At 36.9% G+C, this 21293-nt stretch overlaps 1 protein-coding gene across 1 annotated transcript; it reads right to left on the minus strand.

Moving 5' to 3' along the window:
- Positions 1-2831: 2831 nt before the first annotated feature.
- LOC113077676 (uncharacterized) lies at positions 2832-12011 on the minus strand. Its single transcript, XM_026249994.1, has 6 exons — positions 11450-12011; positions 9371-9663; positions 6059-6236; positions 5172-5255; positions 4843-5074; positions 2832-3756 (listed from the first exon to the last, which is right to left on the minus strand). The coding sequence occupies exons 2-6, from the start codon at positions 9601-9603 to the stop codon at positions 2999-3001; spliced, it is 1485 nt and encodes a 494-aa protein (XP_026105779.1). The 5' UTR covers positions 9604-9663; positions 11450-12011; the 3' UTR covers positions 2832-2998.
- Positions 12012-21293: the final 9282 nt, after the last annotated feature.

Here is a 21293-nt window from a genome sequence, read left to right on the forward strand (position 1 = left end):
ATTCAATAAGCTATTTCGTTCAAAATTCATGTGATGCAGTTCAGACTGAGAGTGTCAGTTAGTAGCTTAGTCTATAACGATATCTATAATATAGATCATAATGTATTATGCAGGTTTTGTTGTTGTTGTTGTTGTTTAAGGGTTAGGACACTTTGGAGGGATGGTCCTGGTCCTAAACTAACAGTTAATCGGAGGTTGCATGGATTAAACAATGGCCGCGTCCGTGAGCGCGTGCGTGAGGGACCGTCCGTATAGGCTACTGCCCGGGAGAGCGCGCTCAATAATGCATGCACGTCATTAGAAAAGTCCGGTGTATAGCCGTTATTTTCTGGGAAAGGCGAGTCAAGTCGAGGTGCTGACAGTCCAGCCTCTGAAGCACTTTAGGTCACACAGAATTCTTGAAAACTTGAAGACATATTTACCCCCACGTGCAATATGCTTGCAGATTTTTATGCAGCTCTAAGTTTTATGAGTTACTGATATCCCCGTGTGGTGTCACTCCTGTTTGACCCAGAAGTATGGAATTACATTTGGTTCGATAAAAATGAACATGTGAATTAGTGAAAATGAATCTTTGAAAAACATTAACAAAGAATGAAGCATATTTGAAGAGCCTGTTAAATTTGTGTGACTGAGTTCATTTTTTTTTTTTATTATTGTTTTTCTTCTTTTGTAATGGCATATTTTTGATAGTTTCTGAAAAAGTTACATTCAGATTTATAAAGTTACGTTCATTTTTATTGAACCAAATGTAATTCCATACTGAAGCACGCATGTTTTATGCAAACTGGGATTAACAACGAGTACAGCAGTAGCCTAACGAATAAACTCGAGGCTAATAACTAGGCCTACAGAAACGCTGCGCTCGCGACCCTTCAGTTCACCAAAACCGGCTTCAAAATTCTCGCACCATTTGTTCACGACAGTGTGCTGAGATTAGAGCTTGTTTAAAAAGGTCTTTAGCTGGTTTGAGTTGCTGGTGCTGAGCAGGTAGCAACAACACATGACCATCTTAAACCAGCTAAGGGTCTTCTTAAACCAGCTCAAACCAGCAGCCACCTCAGAACATACTTAACCAGCAAATGCTGAGTTTTTTTTCCAACAGGGTAGACATTCATTGAGGCATTTAAATCTACATTATGAAATATTTTGTCTCACAGAATTATTTAAATCTTGATATGCAAGCCTTAAGTGGATATGGTGAATACAATTATTTATCAACGCATACACACGATAGAAATCACTAGTCAGACCACTAAGCATAAACATAAATAGAGTCTATAATTCATTAAGGACTAACTAATGATTTATTATATTTGGTGTTAGGCAAGTTTGGGCTTGTTTTCTGGAAAGACTGGGCTTCACAGGTGCCTGGTCACCCCAGGCCACTGAATAAATTGTTAACATTCTTGAAGCTCAAACTGTACTGCATGGCACTCGTGGTTCGATTCCCAGAAAATGCACAAACTAATAAAAAAATATTTATAATTTGATTGCAATGCAAGTCACTTTGGATAAAATCATGTCAAATAAATTAAATGCAAATGCAGCTCTCTCCGTAGACTGTTTGGTGCTCAAATTCAGTTTGCAGTTTGCATTGAGTAATGGCTGCTGAAAATGTACAGATCCGCAATTGTTTGCTGATGCCACTTGGTTCTTTTATGTTGTTATACTGTATCTAATGCAATAAAATTCATACTAACTGTTGAAAAAAGACAGATTATATAATCTGAGGATATTTAAGTGTCTCCGGAAACTATGTGGTTGCAAATATGAGTTGAGGTGCAGACATGCCACTCTCACTTCAGATCAATCTCTCTCCAGCACACATATCTGCACGCACGCACACACAAAGTCCAAACCCCCCTCAGCACCATATCATGTACCAAAACAAAGTGTTCATAATTCATGAGCTCCTCACCATTTGAAAAGAGGGAAAGATTCCTTTACATGTCCATTATTCAAGACCATTCTGGCCATTGGGGAGCAGCCACATCACAGTTGCTCATTTAACATACATACACACACCCTTAAATTAGCCGAAATTAGATGTCTACAATTATGTGAGCAGTCCAGTATTGAGTAGAATGTCAACTTATTTTTAAGATAAGTTGTTAAAAAAAAAGAAAACAAAGTTTGTACCTGTTATTCCTGAACAATAGTTTATTGTATTGTAAGCTTCAGTTAAGTTCAGTTATATTAGCCATTTTCCTCATAAGCTAGATCCTCATCCTTTGGCACCGACTGGCAAAGCTGAGTGATGCTATTCAGATGCGTTCATTCATAAAGCGAGAAACATGATAGCGGCTTAAAACCTACAATGGACATCAGTCAAATCCCAACCAGACAATTAAGAAACTCAAGAGTAGCCAAATTGTCCTGGGACCAGGGGATTATGGTAGGAAAAGGGAGGATGGGGGGCAAGAGGGGAGGTAATGATAAGACAATATGTGGATTTTAATAAGATAATGTATCTCATTCTTCCTGAAGCAGATAGCTTATTTTCAGCAACTGGCATAATGCTGATTATCTCACAAAATATGAAGGTGAGGCACATAAAGTGGAAGTGAATTCAAGGTAAAGCACTAGAGGTGAATAAGGCGAAGACTGAAAGTGAAAGTGAGTGATGTGATTGTTAAAAATTTCTCTCAAATAAAAAATTTGAGAGTTAAAAATAGAGATATCCAAAATCCCCTTTGTAAAAACCTTTGTGACTCTATAAAACAAAAAATATTTTTACCATATTTTAAGGAATACAAATTTATATTAACCAGATGGATGATATATGAACAAAACTCCTCTGTAAAAATCTTCAGAATATATGTGCATGAAAAAAAAAAAACAATGGTTTTGCCTCTAGTGACTTGCCTTAAGGGATGCATGGATCAAAATGATTTGTTTTGTAGTAAACAACAGTATGCCACAAATGCTGTCGACTGAGCATGGCTTGTACTGAACCCAGCATATTCCCTTTGAGAAGGCCTCTTATCCTCAAATGTCACCTGAAATCCATTCTGAGTATTTCTGTCTTTATGTCAGATTTGTTTTGTAAAGCAGACGGAAGCACTGGTAAGCTGAGGTCCGTGACTCTGCGCTGTATAGCTGTTCGCAACTGAACAGAGTTTCTTTTCGAGGAATTACTGGGGACACCAATCCCTCCTCCCCCTCCCGTTCCTGTGTTCCTCTTCTCCTTTGCATGTCTCAGGTTTGTAATGACGAGAGTTTGTTGTCTCTGAGATGGAAACAATGGAGGTTTGGACCAATTTATTAAGAAAGGCGAGGAGCCAGTGCCAGGTGTTGTGTGGTGCGTAAGACCGACCCAAGTGATTTTTCTAGGTGTGGCTTCCTTCAGCGTTCTAGTGTGACGTAATCGAGGTAGAGGGGAGGTTTGTGTTGTGGTTTCCATGGCGCTGAGGTGGCAAGCATTGTAGGTTTTCTCCTCAATGGCTAGTAATAAATCCTTAAATCGCTGTCCCGTTCTGGGAAAAGCCCCTTTCTCGGAGTAGAATGTCTGCAACTTTTCTAACTTGTCATCAGGCTGATGTTCGTATTCTAGCACTTGATATTTGTCAGAGTAAGCCGGTCTCAGATCATGTGGTCTGATTGATGTTTTCATTGTCTGGGAGTCTCTGGAGGTTTCGATGGTCACAGTGGCATCAAAAGTGGCGGAGTCACAGAGTTTGGTGCCACTCCCCTCTCTGCAGGAACACTTAGGCGGTGAAACACAAAGCTTCTCCTTCTCACCAAAAGTTAAGACTGAAATATACACATATACAAATTCTGTCAGCTGAGTATGCATCGTATGAATTTCTAAATTAAGTGGGTCCAAAATAGGGTGACCACTTGGTTATTGCTCTGTTACAAGACTGTAGATGTGATTTTGCAGGACAGTGTGGGACATGTGAGAGATTAATGTATTACTATTAGACTATTTAAATGTTGATGATTATTGAATGATATCATGCTTTAAACCATCAACAAGCTTTGTTAATTGTGACTGGCTCTGTGACTGGCACTCACTTTGCCCAGGTTCAAGTGACAGGGCACAATGTAATATACTCCATGGGACCTATTCGGTCTATGAATTACAATGAACTGAGCAACAGACTAGTAGGTAAAAATCACATTTTATTCCAAAAAAGAATTTCCTTAAACAGGAAATGCTTTGTTCCTTTATTACACTATGCAAGTATTAATTGTGTTTTACTGGATTCAGTGCATCTTGAACTTGAACTATTTTTTGTTGGATCTGGCAGCTTTGAGCAGGACATTCTTATCCAGTATGTGTTAAGAAGTTTTGGCTGGGGTAGCTGTATTTAACAATTCCTAATGAGCTTCACAATGATTCCTTTGCTCCGTCCAGTCCAACATCAGATGAGGAAAAAAAAAAAAAACTCTATGAATGTGCTGGTTGGTTATTTTCCCTGCTCTAGCAAGAACATGATAGCTGCAAGAAAGGATTTTATCTATTACAGTATTTATTCTATAAAATACATCAATATCAACCCCACTCGTAATTTATTTTTAAGTTTTTATGTCTTAAAAAAGATTGCTAAATGTTACTACAGAGGTTGTTGGGGACATTGGCATCATGCAGAAGATGTAAACTCATCTATTCAATAGTCCACTTTCATAGCCTTGCTGTTATTTTAATCACACTGTTTCAAACGATGCAAACAAAACTTTCCAACTTCTAGATGTTGACGTTTATAGCCTAACTTTAGCTTTTTACTTCTAATGATTATATTTTGGCTTCAAAATTCAGATAAAATTATGTTATGGTTGGCCTACAAAATACACCATCCTTGAAGCACTCTATTAGTGATAAGAAATTAATATTACCCTTAGGAATCAGTCCATCATGTGTCTTGACCAGCATGGTGATCTCATTAGCTGTATCCACAGGCAGAAAGGAAGGAGAATCTTCTCTGTCCACTAGGCTCGACTGCTTTGGTCTTATGCTCTCTGCTGTCCTTTTCGTGGCACTCTGGGTGTCTCTGTCCTGTGATTGGCTCCGCTGGGTCTTACTGGACTGCCTTGAGCTCCTCTCATTGGCTGTGTCACTCTGAGGAGACAAGCGAAGGAACAGGTTGTTAAATGTTTTGTGTGACCATGATCGTTTTAGACACAAGATGGAATTCTTGGGTTGAGAGTATAGCTGGATGGTTCACCTGCTGCTGACTCTTTGCACTTGCATTGCTTGTCCTTCTCAACAAGCCCTTATTCAGAAGATTCCATTCGCTGTTCTCTTCTCTCTGAGGACAGTCATTAACATGCTAGCTATGATCCAAAACCTAACAATTAGCCGACCATTGCATCATAGCATCAATTGGGATCAGTTTTCTCTTGTTTAGGACAAAATAAATACTGATAAATAGACTTTTCATGTTATGGTCAATAAACCAATAAATTCAGTAAAGTAAAATAAACGCTAAAACTAAAATGTAGCATTTTAAATGTTACAAGTGAATTTAGGCATCACAACATTATATTGTACGTATTTTGAGATTTGATAAAGATTCTTAATATTAATTATTACAATTTAAAGATTCAATTTACTGTTAAATCACATCTAATGTAAAAAGAGGTATAAAAAACAAAACTGTAATACTGACCTATATCCAATGTGATACTGCTATACACTGCTGTTTTAAAGTTTGTGGTCGGTAAAAGTTTTATTTAATTTTTTTATAATTTTTTTTATTAATCCTTATATTCAGCAGATACATTAAATTGATCAAAAGTGACAGGAAAAATATTTATAATGTTTTTTGAATTTTTCTATTCATCAAAAAAAAAAAACGGAATAAAAGAATATATCAGTTTCCACTGAAGACTGGATTGATGAAACAAAAAACAGCTTTGCCTTTACAGAAATAAATAACATGTTAAAATATTTTAAAACAGAAAACAGTTATTTCAAATTGTAACAATATTTGACAGTATAACAGTTTTTACTGTAATTTTGATTAAAAAAAATGCAACCTTGGTGAGCATAAGAGTATTCTTTCAGAAACATAAAAAATGTAGACATATATCAAAGCACGTATGGTTTTACCTTCATGGTCCTCACTACTTTCTGATGCCTGGAGAGTTTTTTCAGCAGGAGATGGTAGCAAGCCAAAGTGGTTGATGGCTTGTTACTGGTGACCGTGTGGATGATATCAGAAAGACCGTAACCTAGAGATTCAGTCATGTATTTTAACACAGCAGAATTCAGATCCTCAGGACGCAGCCTAAAATGCAACAAAAAACACACAAATACAGATATCAGAAAATGCTGAATTGATTTTTCGAGATGTTTGTGTATTTTTGTCCATCTCTATGTCTATTCCTTTGGGTAGCTTTACCATTAGATTTCATTTTACAGCTACCTGTTTTTATGAGTGACAGTATGGAGGGGCCTCTTGGCATATCCCTCATTCAACCATTTATCCTGCATTGCTGTTTTTACTGTTGGCCTTTTTGCTGGTTCTGGCTCCAGCAGAGACAAGACAAACTGTACAGCCGCTAGAGAGAAATAAAGAATGAGAACATTGACATCTTGACACTGATTTGTCAGAAGAGTGATTGTATGTGTGTTTCCGACCCAGACTGAACTTCTCCAGGTTTCTCTTACAGAAGGACAGATCAGATTTAAGAAGCACTTTGCTCCCCTGTTCTACCTTCTCAACCTAGGGAAGACTCCTCAGATCAGAGTGCCAACTTGGCACTGTATTGGCCTTGTGTGAGTGTGTGTGTGTGTGTGTGTGTACTGAGGTGAAGGTAGTGTTTGTGTCAGAAGACAGTGACGATCACATTTACTCATTCACTTAGAGTGCCATTACAGGCAGCCTCTGGATGCCAACAAAACACACAAAAATGGCATACCATAAGCTTCTATCATAATTAATATCCACCATATTTCACCCACAGCAATGGCCCTATGATGGCGACCTTTACTATCTTTATGTTGTTGAGTTCATCCAGTAGTAAGTTCTCAATCTTCAAGTCTCTAGTTAAAAAAAAAAAAAAAGAAAAAAAAAAGTGAAAGAGGTTAGTTTAAAAAAAATAACGCACATTGGGGACCAAAATTCTGATAGCACCTTCAAAATCTGCTCATGCTCCTCCATGGCAAATAGCCATGGATAGAAATGTCTGCTAAATGCATAAATGTACATTTTTTGTTTTCATTTTAATTTTATATTATGTGCTTTTATCATTTTTATTAGTGTATATATATATATATATATATATATATATAATTTTAGTACTTAGAATTATTGCAGTTAGTTGCCAAGGCAACATTTAAAATTTTCAATTAGGCGTTTAAAATTTTTCATCTAATATTTATATTTTATTTCAGCTGTATTTAGAAAACAATCTTTAGTTGCTTTACTTAACAATAACACCGCTGCTTTCAACAGAAACCAACTTTTACTCAAACTTTTAATTATGGTAATATAACGTATTAAACTAGAAAAAAATGCAAAAAAAAAAAAAAAAAGCATTTTTACTAGTGGTCTCAGACTTTGGGACCCCACTGTTCATATATACTATTCATACTGTATATACAAACACCCGTATGGGTCCAACTCAGATCACCTCCCTCCCTGTGCGGGGAAATCATGACCAGCCAACAACCTCTAGCAGCACACAAAATGTAATGAAAAATGTGAATTAAAAGGGGATTTGTATTAAAGGACAGAGCTTTGAGAGTTATTGTTGGTGATATCACTGCTTGGTGGTCCTGGAAGTTCAGTCACTCTGCCAAGTTTTACTTTTACACTCTCCCCGCTCTTTTTCCTTTTATCTTACTCCCGCCTTCTCCCTTTCTTTCCACTTCATAATAAACACTCACACTCACTTTGATGACCTCACGCTCCTCACATTTAATATAAAATTGTATGAAAAGGCTATAAAAAAATATCATAGCCATCAAAGTTATTTTCATTTCTCTCCATTTTTACTGACAAGGCTGACATCTCAAAGCACAATGGGCGTCGTAATGTTCCTCAACTCAAACACACAGACGCTGTCCCTAAAATGTCCAAAGTACAAAGAAAAGTTGAAAAGCTACTTCAAATATGACCGTATTAAAGTTCTCTGACAGACATGACGTGTTTAAGGGGAAAACTGGACTGCTGTCCAGCAGCTTGACTGGGTTTTTGGGGTATTATTAATTTAAATTATAGAGATAAGTCAGCAGAGACAGACTCAAAGGCATAAAGTGAGTGTTTGTGGAGCCAGTTGATAAAATAGTTTGATTTGGGTTGATTAATGTCATTTGAAGTGGGTGAAATTTTGAACTGAAATAGACATGAACCCACACACCCTTCATTACATAGGGACTGTGTATGCTGACTAACCCGCGGGTAGTCAAGTGTGTGTGTATGTATGTGTAGGCTGACGAACATCTTTTGATCCTTGACATACTCGAATAAAGGCCCTTTACTGAGTGGATTGTGTGTGACAGACCTCAGCATTATGAAGCTTTATCCTGGGACTCCATTAGTAAGGAAGTCAGTGAATGATGTGTTAACCATAGTGGCTAATGACATTCCCACTGTTGCCTCAATTAGGCTTCACTGCCAGACCAAAGTACTACACACACACACACACACACACACAAACTTCTATCATTTTTGTATTATATAATTATTCCAAAATTAATGTGAACTGGACAAATAATGTTTATTATCACCCTTAAAATTAACAATTAATTGTATTACAGTTTTTTTTACAGGCACTGGTACACATTTCTCAATACTAACATCACTTTTGCAAAACTCTTCACACAGTTCTCCTAACCAACTTTCAGCTTGGCAAAGCCGTTCATTTCACATTCCAAATGCACTACAACTACCAAAGCACTTCATTCAGGTCTCAGATCAACTCATTCTTCCAGAACACTAGCAAAGGTTGACAGTCAACAAACACACTTTGTCACCCACAAAACAATGACCTAAAAAACACTATATATGATTTATATGACTATATTTTTTTATACATTTTATAATGAGAAAAGTATTTTTTTAAATAAATTATAAATGTAAAATTATTAACAAATGTATTTTTGTAAGATTCTAAAGAAAAATAAATGTTTTAATAAATTGTAGTAGTTTTTATTTATTAATTATATATATATATATATATATATATATATATATATATATATATATATATATATATCCTATGACAATGCACTTCATTATTTTAAGGCTCTTATAACTAATCTGCTATACAGCTTAGCACCCTCTCAGTGTTTTCCTTTCTCTTTTTATTCTCATTCAACCCCACTATCCCTAAATCCCTTACCAAACCAAATGATCTCAAAACTTAATTTTTGTGGGTCCAATTGTGTCACTATGCAAGAATTTCCATTCATTACCTGTGAACTATCCCGTGTCGATGCAGGTGTTCCACTGCAGACAGTATCTGACGGGTGTATCTGCGAACCTCTCTCTCCTCCAACCGTTTGCGTTCACAGATTCGATCCATAAGGTCTCCTCCTCCGCAAAGCTCCATGGCCATGTAGTAGCAGTTCTCTGTCTCCAGCGTCTCCAGCAGCAAGACGATGTTCGGGTGGTGGATCAGCTGGTGAATCCGGGGTTCGCGCTTCATGTTTTTTTAAATATATGAATCCTGACGAGCCTTTTTCTTATCTATCACCTTGATCGCCACCTGACAATGACAGAAACAGAGAGTCATTATGCTTTATTGAAGTATCAACTTTGTCTCATATGTTTCTGTTCATTTCCGTTATGTTTCATTTAACTTTTCCACAGCTGTTTCTTCAAAATTTTCCTGGAAAAAAATAAATACAGAGACAAACAAGATGATTGTTGGCAAAAGGTGGCACATGAGATTACTGGAGTCCTAGTTCATGACTCCATTTTTTTTCTATTTAATCAATCTATATTAATCTCACTGCTGTCTAGGAGATTTTTTTCATTTTATTTAATTTTTTCTGTGGGACATTATTGCCCTAAGAAAACATCCATAGTATTTATGCATTATATTAAAACTGATTTAGTTTAGTTTGCTGTGTTTAATGGCAGAGCAGTAGCATGGCCAAAACTATAGCTCAAAGTCCATCTCTCCAACTCCATGATAATAATTTACAATCTCAAATTCTAGGATATGTGTCATCATAGCAACCCATGGAAACCAGCAAAACAGAGTGTGCAGGAAGGGCTCAGTGATGTGTATAAGAGCTGGTAACACACACACACACACACACACACATATACACACACACAGCGGCCACAATTACTGACCCATGAAAGCTCAGGTCACCTCAGTGAGAAGAGGAGGACAGGTTGAGCTAAAACTCTCTCTCTCTCTCTCTCTCTCTCTCTCTCTCTCTCTCTTTCTCTCTGTTTGTCTGCGTCATGATGAACCCAGAAGTTTTCCAGTTTCCCCAAAATCTAATAGATTTTTAGGCATCTATTAGATATTCTATATTGATACTGACATCAGAGATACTGGAAAAAACAAACAAACAAACAAACAAACAAAACAAAAAAACAAGAAGTGAAACGAAAGATGTTGACAGATGAATTAAATTTCATTTGAACTGAGTTTTTAAAATTATATTTATTTTGTTTAATAATAATATTAATTGTATTAATTTATATACATTATGTATTAAATCCAATATAAATTATATTATATGAAATCCAAAATGTATCCCCAAACTATAGCTAAGTCATCCCACTCATATACATTATTTGTGGGGGCATTTCATAACAGATACTCTTGATTGATACTTGCAATATAATGTATTCATAAATAAACACTAATACATTAATAAATAAATTATGAAATGTATATGTAAAAAAATAAAATAAAAAGTAATTTATACACAAAATATAGTCATATGCAATTACATTTACATGATTTGACTAAAATACCATGACAAAATGCTTTTCACTCATCTTCTAATAATGCTGATGTAAGCGCATATGAAACATTTTACAGCAAATAACTGTAAAGTACTATTTCTGCAGGCCCCGAAAAGCAAATCACTGAAATAATGACAATCTAAAGCACCATTACAAATCATTATCTATTATAAACATTAAGAACATTAAACTACACACTATTTAGCATGCTAAAAATTCATCAGATCCATTACATTAACAAAATGAGTAATGAAACACTAATGAGTCAACATCAAAACATCCACAGCCACACAACGCACAATTCATGATCACCCCTCCTCCCCCCCAAATAAAGTGCTTTTGTATTAATAAATGTCTCTAACAGTTTGAGTGTGTTAGTGTGGATGGATTATTACTGCGGTGCAAGTCAGAGATAAGCCAAGACGGAATTGCTATGAAACCTGAGAGAGCAAGTCAGCATGAAAAATGGATGACAACCCTTCAGCGCACCGATGACTGACACCCTTAGTGTGCCTTTGACTGACAGGCGTCTGTGTGTAAGAGACTGGGTGTGTGCCTGTTACCTTCTCTCCTGTACTGATGTGCATGCCTAGCATAACCTTGGCGAATGAGCCCTTGTTGATCATTTTGCCCACCAGGTAGCTGCCCACACGCTTAGTGTGAGGAAAGTTTTGGAGCAGGTCACGGGGCACTTTTCCAAAGCAGGGGGTTGCCGCCTGCTCCAGCTCGCCTGAATCTGTCATGCTCCCATCCTGAGATGACTTCAACACAGCTGGCATGATGCTAGTAATGCACGTCTGCTAGCAGATCCACAGTATGACCCCGAGCGGACAGGTAGAGGATGGAGGAAGACAGGTTGGCAGGAGAGGAAGGGCATGTGTGATGGAGGCTGGTCTCATTGGTTCTTCTTTTGCTGTTGGTGTTTTTCTCTCCTGTCAAGAAGAAGAATATCCATTCTTCACTCCTCTGTGTTTTTCTGTAGTTCAGATTTTGATCCACAATCACATCCCGTGTTTTGGGACTAGGTATCTGTCTCTAGCCTCAGATCTACCTCGCTTTATCTGTCTTTTTCATCTAGACTGTCTCTTTTCTGTCCAGTGGAAGGTTCTTCTGTCAGTCTGGTTAGTTCATGCACCCTTGTCTTTGTGTGTGTGTGTGTGTGTGTGTGTGTATGTGTGCTGGTAGATAATTAACTGTATCTGGTCTCAGGTTGATGCTGTGAGCCTAGCGTAGTAAGAGGACACACTACACCGTAATGACCCCCCACCTACACACCTACACACACACACACACACAGAGACAGAGACTACTTTTCTTGGTTAAAACCTGTACATTCAATATCATCAGTTAGAATTAATTTCCTTTACCACAGCAGAAATTAAACTGATGGAAATAATCACCCTATTCATCACACAGTCTCATATTCCCCCAATAATATTCTTGAGATATCACAATAACTCAAAAAGCAACATCATCCAGTAAACCACTTCTGTGTGATTGGATTTGGCCTTGGACCACAGGGGTCTGTGTGCTTGAATGAGAGGCCATTGTTGGATAAGTGTGTGGTTGGGTCAGGTTTCTTTATTTCTTATTTGCTCACTCCATTTATTCACCAGAGAGGGAGATGAACTGAGCAGCAAGGGGCTGGAACCTGAGACCACCAAACTGTACAAGCACACACACATATACACTCACACAGATTCATATATGCATTGCAGTATGTTAAATATCTCTCATTCACATCAGCTCTATCCACTTTGAGAAAACAAAGACAGGCCCTATATGGCAAAACTGTGTGTGTATGTGCCTGAAAAGTTTAATATCCATGGTTCAAAGCAGGCCATGACAACAAGAGCCAGAAAGTGCAAACACAAAGACGCACAGAACAGAACTCTTTGCGTTCACCCCCAAAAATGTGTTCCAGCCTCGAGGCTTTGGCAAAACACAATGCGGTCAAATTAATAGTGCTGAAAACCTCCATCCATTTCCTGCTCTGTAAGAAACCAATCTCCAGCAATCCATTAAAGCATATCTTAACACTAAATAACTTTTCAAAACCCCGCTGGAGCATCCATGCGCTAACATGCTAATCTTCATGAGGAAGTCTCTTAGCAGGATATCAGCAGACACATCACTAAATATCATGCAAAAACATTAAGAAAACATATAGTAAAGTGTAGCTGGGGGTTCACACAAAGCAGATACATGTGCAGTCTGTTCTCTGTTATTAAAAAGACAGTATACACCCCAAAATGGAAAAATTCTCTATTTTCAAACTTATCCAAATCTGCATGATGACTTCAGCAGAACACCGAAACCTAAACAACAATGATTTCCATTGTATGAAAAAAAAAAATATATATATATATATATATAGAGAGAGAGAGAGAGAGAGAGAGAGAGAGAGAGAGAGAGAGAGAGAGAGAAACTTTATTAGGAGAAAATAGTGTTCACTTATATTATAAATGCTGAACAACATGAGGAAGGTGTATCTCAGTGTATCTCAGTGTGGTATGGGAACAGCTCCAGCCAAGACTGCAAAGCCCTGCAGAGAGTTGTGCGCTTAGCTGAGCGCATTTCAGGGTCTGTTCCCCCCTCTCTGCAGGACATCTACCTCAAACGCTGCAGAAGTAGAGCTGCAAAAATCATCAAAGACTCCACCCACCCCAGTAATCATATTTTCACTTTGCTGCCATCTGGTAAGCGCTTCCGTAGCCTGATGGCAAAAACTGAGAGACTCAGGAGGAGTTTCTTCCCCCAGGCCATCAGGCTCTTAAACTCTAAACCAGCTTCTTAACATCCTCATGCCTCCACTTAATGTTCACTTTATCTTTTTACTATATTCACTACCTCACATAGACACACTGACAGTGTCGCCCTGTTTTGCACATTTGCTTCTTGTACATTCCTGGGTATCTTAATATTTAAGACTACAGTAAAATGCATATATGCACATTGTACATCCCTGTACATCTTAATATTTAAGACTACAGTTTACACTCATGCACATTATTTTGCGTTCTATATTTAATTCTACAATATACATTTTTTATATTTTATTCTTATATTTTTATTGTTTACTTTTATTTCATTCTTACATAGCTTTATTTATGTATATTTTCATCTGTGTTGTTTTCTTTAATAATTGCACTGTCCATGGAGCGGACCTGACTCACATTTCACTGCTGGTTATATATGCTATATATAATTTTGTATGTGACGAATAAAAATCTTGAATCTTGAATCTTGAATCTTGAAGGTAAGAAAATTATGACAGAATTGAAATTTTTGTGTGAACTTTATTCTTGAAGCATAAGTTCAGTTTTGAAGTCTGCCCTCTTGTGGCTGAAGAAGCATATGTAAATACTGTTTTTTATACTGTAGAAACTGTTTATTCTATGGCCCTTGACCAACCCTACACCTAACCCTAACCCTCACAGAAGACTTTGTGCATTTTTACTTTTTCAACAACAACAACAACAAAAAAACACTCATGCTGTATGATTTATAAGCTTTTTGAAAAATGGGGACATGGGGTATGTCCTCATAAGTCACCCTCACCTTGTAATACCTGTGTCATACCCATGTCATTATACAGAGTTGTGTCCTGATATGTCACAAAAACAAGAGCACGCACACTCACACACGTTTCTGGTTCACTATCCTTCTGGGGACTCTCTATAGGGTAATGGTACAAACCATATATTCTATCGCTCTATACCAACCCTACACCTAAACCACAAAAACTTTCTGCATTTTACATTCTCAAAAAAAAAAAATATATATATATATATATATATATATATATATATATATATATATATATAGCATTCTGTATTATTTATAAGCTTGTTTCCCAATGGGGACCTCAGTTTAGGTCTTCATGGTGACATGAGTCCCCATGAGTCAAGTATGTATTCTAGTTTAAGTCCCCACCAGGATAGAAAACACATTTGTGTGTGTGTGTGTGTGTGTGTGTGTGTGTGTGTGTGTGTATGACTGTTTGAATGGTATATGGTGGATACCGTAAGCAAATTTGTTTCATATTTCACTTTGCTTGACTCAAACACGCAGTCTAATCACACAACCTCCTGTTGAAGATTTAATTCAAACAAACACCTTCAGTGACTGCCAGCATCACAGCTTATTTAGAGGCCTTGTGCTGTCAACAGAATAATCCACAAGAAAGACAAGAAAAGCAAATAAAACTGTGGAACAGAGAGAGATTTGCCTGTCTGTAAGCTTGTAGATGGGATCGAGTTTAAACCATAATTACATTGAAAATGCTTCAACACACCTAATGAAGACCTCCTGCACACACACACACACACACACACACACATACAGAGTAACATGGGGCAGGGTGATGACAGCAGTGAAGTGAAGCAGTCATTTCCTGAGCACCATGGCCAGATGTCTCACACACTACATCTCAGAAATCCCGCTCACACACATACTGGTGTGCAATAACTTAAGTCAGACATTTAGTTCTCATTAATACCAATACAAGGGTCACTCAGACAGCTGCTCGGCAAAACTTCATTACCAAGTCCTGCTAAAGGGCAAACCACACTATTTGGGGTACAGAGTTGCATAAAATAACACAGAGTGCTGTTTTAGTGCTTGTTCTGAGTAATGTGTGTGTGTGTGTGTGTGTGTGTGTGTGCGTGCGTGTGTGTGTGTGTGTGTGTGTGTGTGTGTGTGTGTGTGTGTGTGTGTGTTTGCATGTGATGCAGCGTGTGGCTTAATTACTGTGTGCTAATGAAAAGCTGTGTGTGAGTTTGTGAGCAACTCATATGGTGGAACTGCCACACCGCGCTCACAGCTCGTAAATTGCACACCTTCTAAAGGATGTGTGTGTGTGTGTGTGTGTGTGTGTGTGTGCATGTGTGTAAAAAAGCTAAAAGCATGGATTTTAGGGCCCAAATCAACAGAGTGCAACTGCAGTAAAAATCTCCTTAGAGATTAGTTGGTGTATAGTGAATGTTATTCTGAATTGTTAGAGCGAATTATGTGCTAACGTAGATGTGCTGTACCAGATGTGAAAATGTTAAACTTAGATAAATGTATCATTAATCATCTAAGAATGTGTCCGGATGTGAGAAATAGAGACTATTCTATTTCACATGGGAAAACTTGCATAAACGCCAGATGTTTCCAGACTCATCCATGTTTTGAGCCATCGGAATGTTTCCCTGTAATTTCCAGAAGAGGGCACTACAGAGAAACTCATTTTCTTTTTCTCCTTTTAACACTCGGGGGAAATGAGTTACTGATTACTAGCAGCAAGCTGTGACAAAAGCATTCCTCATGCAAAAAGCCTTCCCAAAAATGACTTCCATGACACCCATTTCTCCATAAAGGTCACTGACTGTAAATTCTAATTATTTACAATTTAAATACAATTATTTGACTCTCTCTACCTCAATTTGAACACGCAGATTTTATTTTTTCACCACAATACCAGTGATTTGCTGCTCATATGGTCATCTATGCACCCAAAGTCAACAGCAGAGAGACCATTCAGCATAATGGATGTGTTTTATGGAAAGGGTGTTATATTAAGTTTAATAGCAGTGTGCGGTGGACTAATGGCGGTCTTTGGCTTCCGTCCTGAAAATAGAACTGAGGGTGGGTTTGAGGGATTCCTCTGTATGTGTGTCCGAGTGAGAGAGAGATCTATGTGGACAGTTCTGGACATAGAACAGATTGAAAAAGTGTGTGACACGCACAAAAAATAGAAAAAACTAATAAAAATGTAACATTTAGCTGCTTGGGATTTAATTAGAATTTATGGGGATAAATAAGGATTTAAAAGTATGAAAAACATTTTATATACATACATTACGCATTTATATTGCAGAATAAATGTTCACCTCTCTAAATGTTTGGCAGTAGTTTATTATTCAGAGTGTTTATCCTTCTTGTAACCTGTGATCTGATGTTTATGTGATTTAGGCTTTGCATGTGTGAATGGTCGATAATGGGCCATAATGTACTGTAATATACTCAATTTAGAGGCAGTTTTAAAGGTGCATGAAGGAAAAGCAGTAAACTATTCCCTCTGCACTGTGCTGAGCAACGCCTCTATCAACGTCCGTCCCACCATCCATTTAGAGAGACTTGCTTATTTTAAGAAAGATATGTAAATGCTATATGAAATTATTGACTTTTCTATCTACAGTATCCTCATCTGTCTCTTTGCCTAGCTCCCTGATGAGTCCTCACTACAGACTCATATTTGCTGAGAGAGATGAGAAATGGGCTGAAATGTATTGTTAATGAGTGTGCATGCATCCACGTGTGGCTGTGGGCTTCTGAAATCATTAATGCATTGTAGTGCATTGTAGACCAAAAAAAATCTGGTCTTAATTCGGCAAGATTTGTGCCATTTTAATGTAAATATTAAATGTGTTGCCAAACTTGACAGCAGTAATTCAAGCGGCTGTCTGCTCCACTGAACAAAAGGTTCCTGCTAATCTAACTAAATAAGTGTCTGAAACCTTGTGAGAATGCCTTTCACAAGACACAGAAAAGTGTATAAATATATGTGTAGATTCCATGTGCAAGCATATAAATACATGGAAAATATATATTATGTTTATATAAAATATTTTGTATTTAATAAGAAAGGGATTGATGAGTGATTAAAACATGGACATTGTTACTACTTTTTTAACATTTACATTTAAATAAACGTTTTTTTTTCTGTTTGTGCTGATGTTTTTTTTTTATATATAAATTACCCTAGGTTGGACATTTTGTAAAATAATACAAATATATTCAAATATTTGTATGTGTGTCCAAATATGTTTTGAAGCCACTATATGGAGTGTGTAATAGGCTATATAAAAACTATGCAGTTGATAAATTAATATAAATATTAAATGCAGCAACTACATAATAATAATATCCCACTTATATATTATGATAGTATTGATAAATATATAATGAACAGTAATATTTACATATATTTAAAAATAATATTTATTTATTTTTCCAGAATAAAAAATGATAATAACTATAGCTGCAAAATATTTTGTCCTGAAAACATGTGTTTAGTGTATATTTTTAAATGCAGTTTCTGATTGACTCCTCCGCTTTCCTCTTTTTTTTGGCACATGGTTTTAAGATACTGTCGGCCATGCCACATCAAACCTTAACTCAGCAGCTGGCCATGTGGTTAAAGAGCGTGTGTTGAAGGGTAATGGTTGCTGAGTAACTAGTTTTTAATAAAGTCATCGGGTCTAAGATGGGAAAGAAACCACAGCTCAACTCGAAGCTTGAGTAATTGATGAATGCCACCCCCACATCCGCTTTTCTCTCACTTTCACTCAGTGATCACTTTGCTGCTGCTGTAAAGTACCATGACACTGTACTGTACTGCCAGCCTCTGCCAATAATACAGAATGGGAAATGCTTCATTAGGAACGAACGATCTTAAGAGATGCATTGATTTAGTTCTGCCTTAGAGTTTATGTATGTTTGTGTGTGTGAGTGTTTTCACTGTCTGATATCTCTGTGTGTTATGTTGTTAATGGCACACCTTATTTGCCGGGCAGAAACAGCCAATTAAAAGCAACTTGTGTTAAACTGGGTCCATTTTCAGTGGTATGCCTCCAGGACCCACAAAAACAATCTTCAGTGCGTGAGTGTGTGTCAGTGTGGGATGGGGATTTACACCTCACTAATGATGTGTGAGTTTAATACTCATAGCTGTTTTCAGCTTCACATGCAACAGGTTAACACCTTCAGTGCCACAGTTGGTGAACGGAAAGTTTACTCTGAACTGAGTTTCTAAACTATAACAAAGGGGTTAGTGAATCTGCAAATCATATGGTTATCCTTTAATATGAATCAGCTTCTTATATGATCTAATAAAGCATCTTGAGACAGGTGCATTATGGGATACAAAATGTAAGTACTCAGCATTTCACTTTTATGTTATTTGCCAAACACCTCATCTTCATTATGATATAGTTTGATCTTTGCTTTTTACTGTAAGCTTTTATTGACATATTCAGAAATGTATTCCATTTCCGTATATCAATTTATACATAAAAACTTACAAATAAACTATATTATCATCAATCTTTAATCTACTAAATGCAACTAGTGTCACTTATTTATGAACACTTACAATGATATCTGTTCTATTTTTATATTGTGTTTACGAGGAAGGAAGGTAACTTCTGTTATTATGATTAAATACAGTGAGGTTAAATGGAGTAAGACTGGCTGTGAGGAACATCGTTAGCACATTGGCATGATGTCTGCAGTAATTAGGGGGTGTGGCTTCACATCACCAATCACCCTGCTGTTTGGTGCTTCCTGCTGATTTACAGTGTGTAGACTAAGATGTGGCTGTTTTAGCAGGTCATAACTCGCTACACACACATACACGGACACATTGGCTAAATGAGTGCCAAGTGCACACACACACACACACACACACACCAGGCTCACGGATACCAGACACACACACATTCTCCACACTGCAGTCACCTGGCTGTTTTTGTTCCCTCTCACACATTTCCTTCCTTGGCAAATCCCTGAGTGAAAACAGAAGCTAGTATACCAAGTTGTCATGAATATCTGGACAGTGACCCAAGCTGCAAGGAGCTGAGGAGAAAAAGGAGAAAGGTAATGAGGCTACAGCTTCATGTTTTGCTGGTGTTTTTGTGCTGGCCGGTTGTTTTGTTGCTCCAGTAGCAAACTGAGTGAGGGGAGACACACTGTACATACATGCAAACATTACACTAAAAACTTAAACAAAATAACACTTTTATTAAGTTTATTCAATAATGTTACAAAAATAAATAAATAGATTAATAAATAAATAATAAATACTAATTAAAAATATTCATCAAAGAATCCTTAAAAAGATATCAAGGTCTTCACATAAAAATTAAGCAGCTGCTTCCCACACATTGATAATAATAAGGAATAAATAATAAAATATATTAAAAAAGAAAATATTAAGGATTAATTTGTTTTGTTGTTGTTGTTGTAATTAATTGCAGCCTTGGTGAGCATTGGACATTTCTTTCAAAAACATTAAAATATCCTACTGACCCCAAACTTTTACACAGTGTATACAAACACACACACACACACACACACACACACACACACACACAAGTAAAACAATAAGAAAAGGAGAATATTTAATAAATACATTTAAAATATATAAATTTTTTTATCAAATAAACACCTCCTTGGTGAAGACTTAAACATAAAAAGATTAAAAACATTAAAAAAAAATCCTATACCAAACCCAATGTCACCACCCTATAACTAAAAAAGTTAAAATAAATGAAATAAAGTAAAATTATACACACACACACACACACACATATATAAACAAAATATATTTATCTTAAATACATTTATCTTAAAAAAACATAATAAACATACACATGACACACATATATTATGTATTATGTAATTTCATTAATTTGACAGGACTAATGTGCACACACACACCAACACAGTCAAGCAATCAACCATTATTAGTAAATATATCATGTAAAATAAAAGACATCCAATACCACATTAAATCCTTTCATCAGGGAAACCCCACTGATGTCAAATAGTCATTACTTAAAGTGCTCGTTTCTTCTTTGTAAAGTCTTCTTTCAATTCCATAGGACTGATTTTAATTTAGAACTTCCTCCTTTGGGAGACATGGGAGGGTTACTCTTTAAGCATGAGTTTGTGTCTGTGTCTGTGTCTCATCTACTCATCTAAATAAACCCCAGGGTGAAGTGTCGACCTCACTGCAGGTGCAAGGCTAAGAATCACAGACCACACACACACACACAAAAACTATGATGCTCAGGCATACTTTGTTCATACACACAAAAGTTCCTTCTTAACAATTTAAGTTCAGTCCATGACCATACATGGAACAGATCATTATGACAATGAGATCACTTATTTTCTAGCTTAGGCACAAGTTTTATGTACAAATACTTACACACACACACACACACACACAGAGAGAGAGAGAGAACAGCCCTTTCACCATCTTTCTGTGAAGTTCAGACCATCATGCTTGAGTGCTCAGAACAAGTTTGAGTCGAGTCGAGGGGGATCAACAGGGCCCCAAGGCCCTTGAAATCCCACTGGAGAGCAAATTAAAAACGACTGCTTCAAGAGCTGGTTAAAATTCTTATGTTTTATTACTCCTTTCTCTCACAGAGCTGTTGACAAAAAAGAGAAGAAAGCAGGGAGAAGTGCGATGTCGAAAGCCAGAAGTAATTCCGCATAGACGTTTTACGATGGAAACTTCAGCAAAATGTAATTTCACTCCAGAAAGAAAAACCCCATATTATATGATAGAGAAAAAGTATGTGCGTGTGTGTGTGTGTGTTTGTGTGTGTGTGTGTGTGTGTGAGAGAGAGA

This window comes from Carassius auratus, unplaced genomic scaffold, assembly GCF_003368295.1.
Source record: "Carassius auratus strain Wakin unplaced genomic scaffold, ASM336829v1 scaf_tig00023110, whole genome shotgun sequence".
NCBI lineage: Eukaryota > Metazoa > Chordata > Actinopteri > Cypriniformes > Cyprinidae > Carassius > Carassius auratus.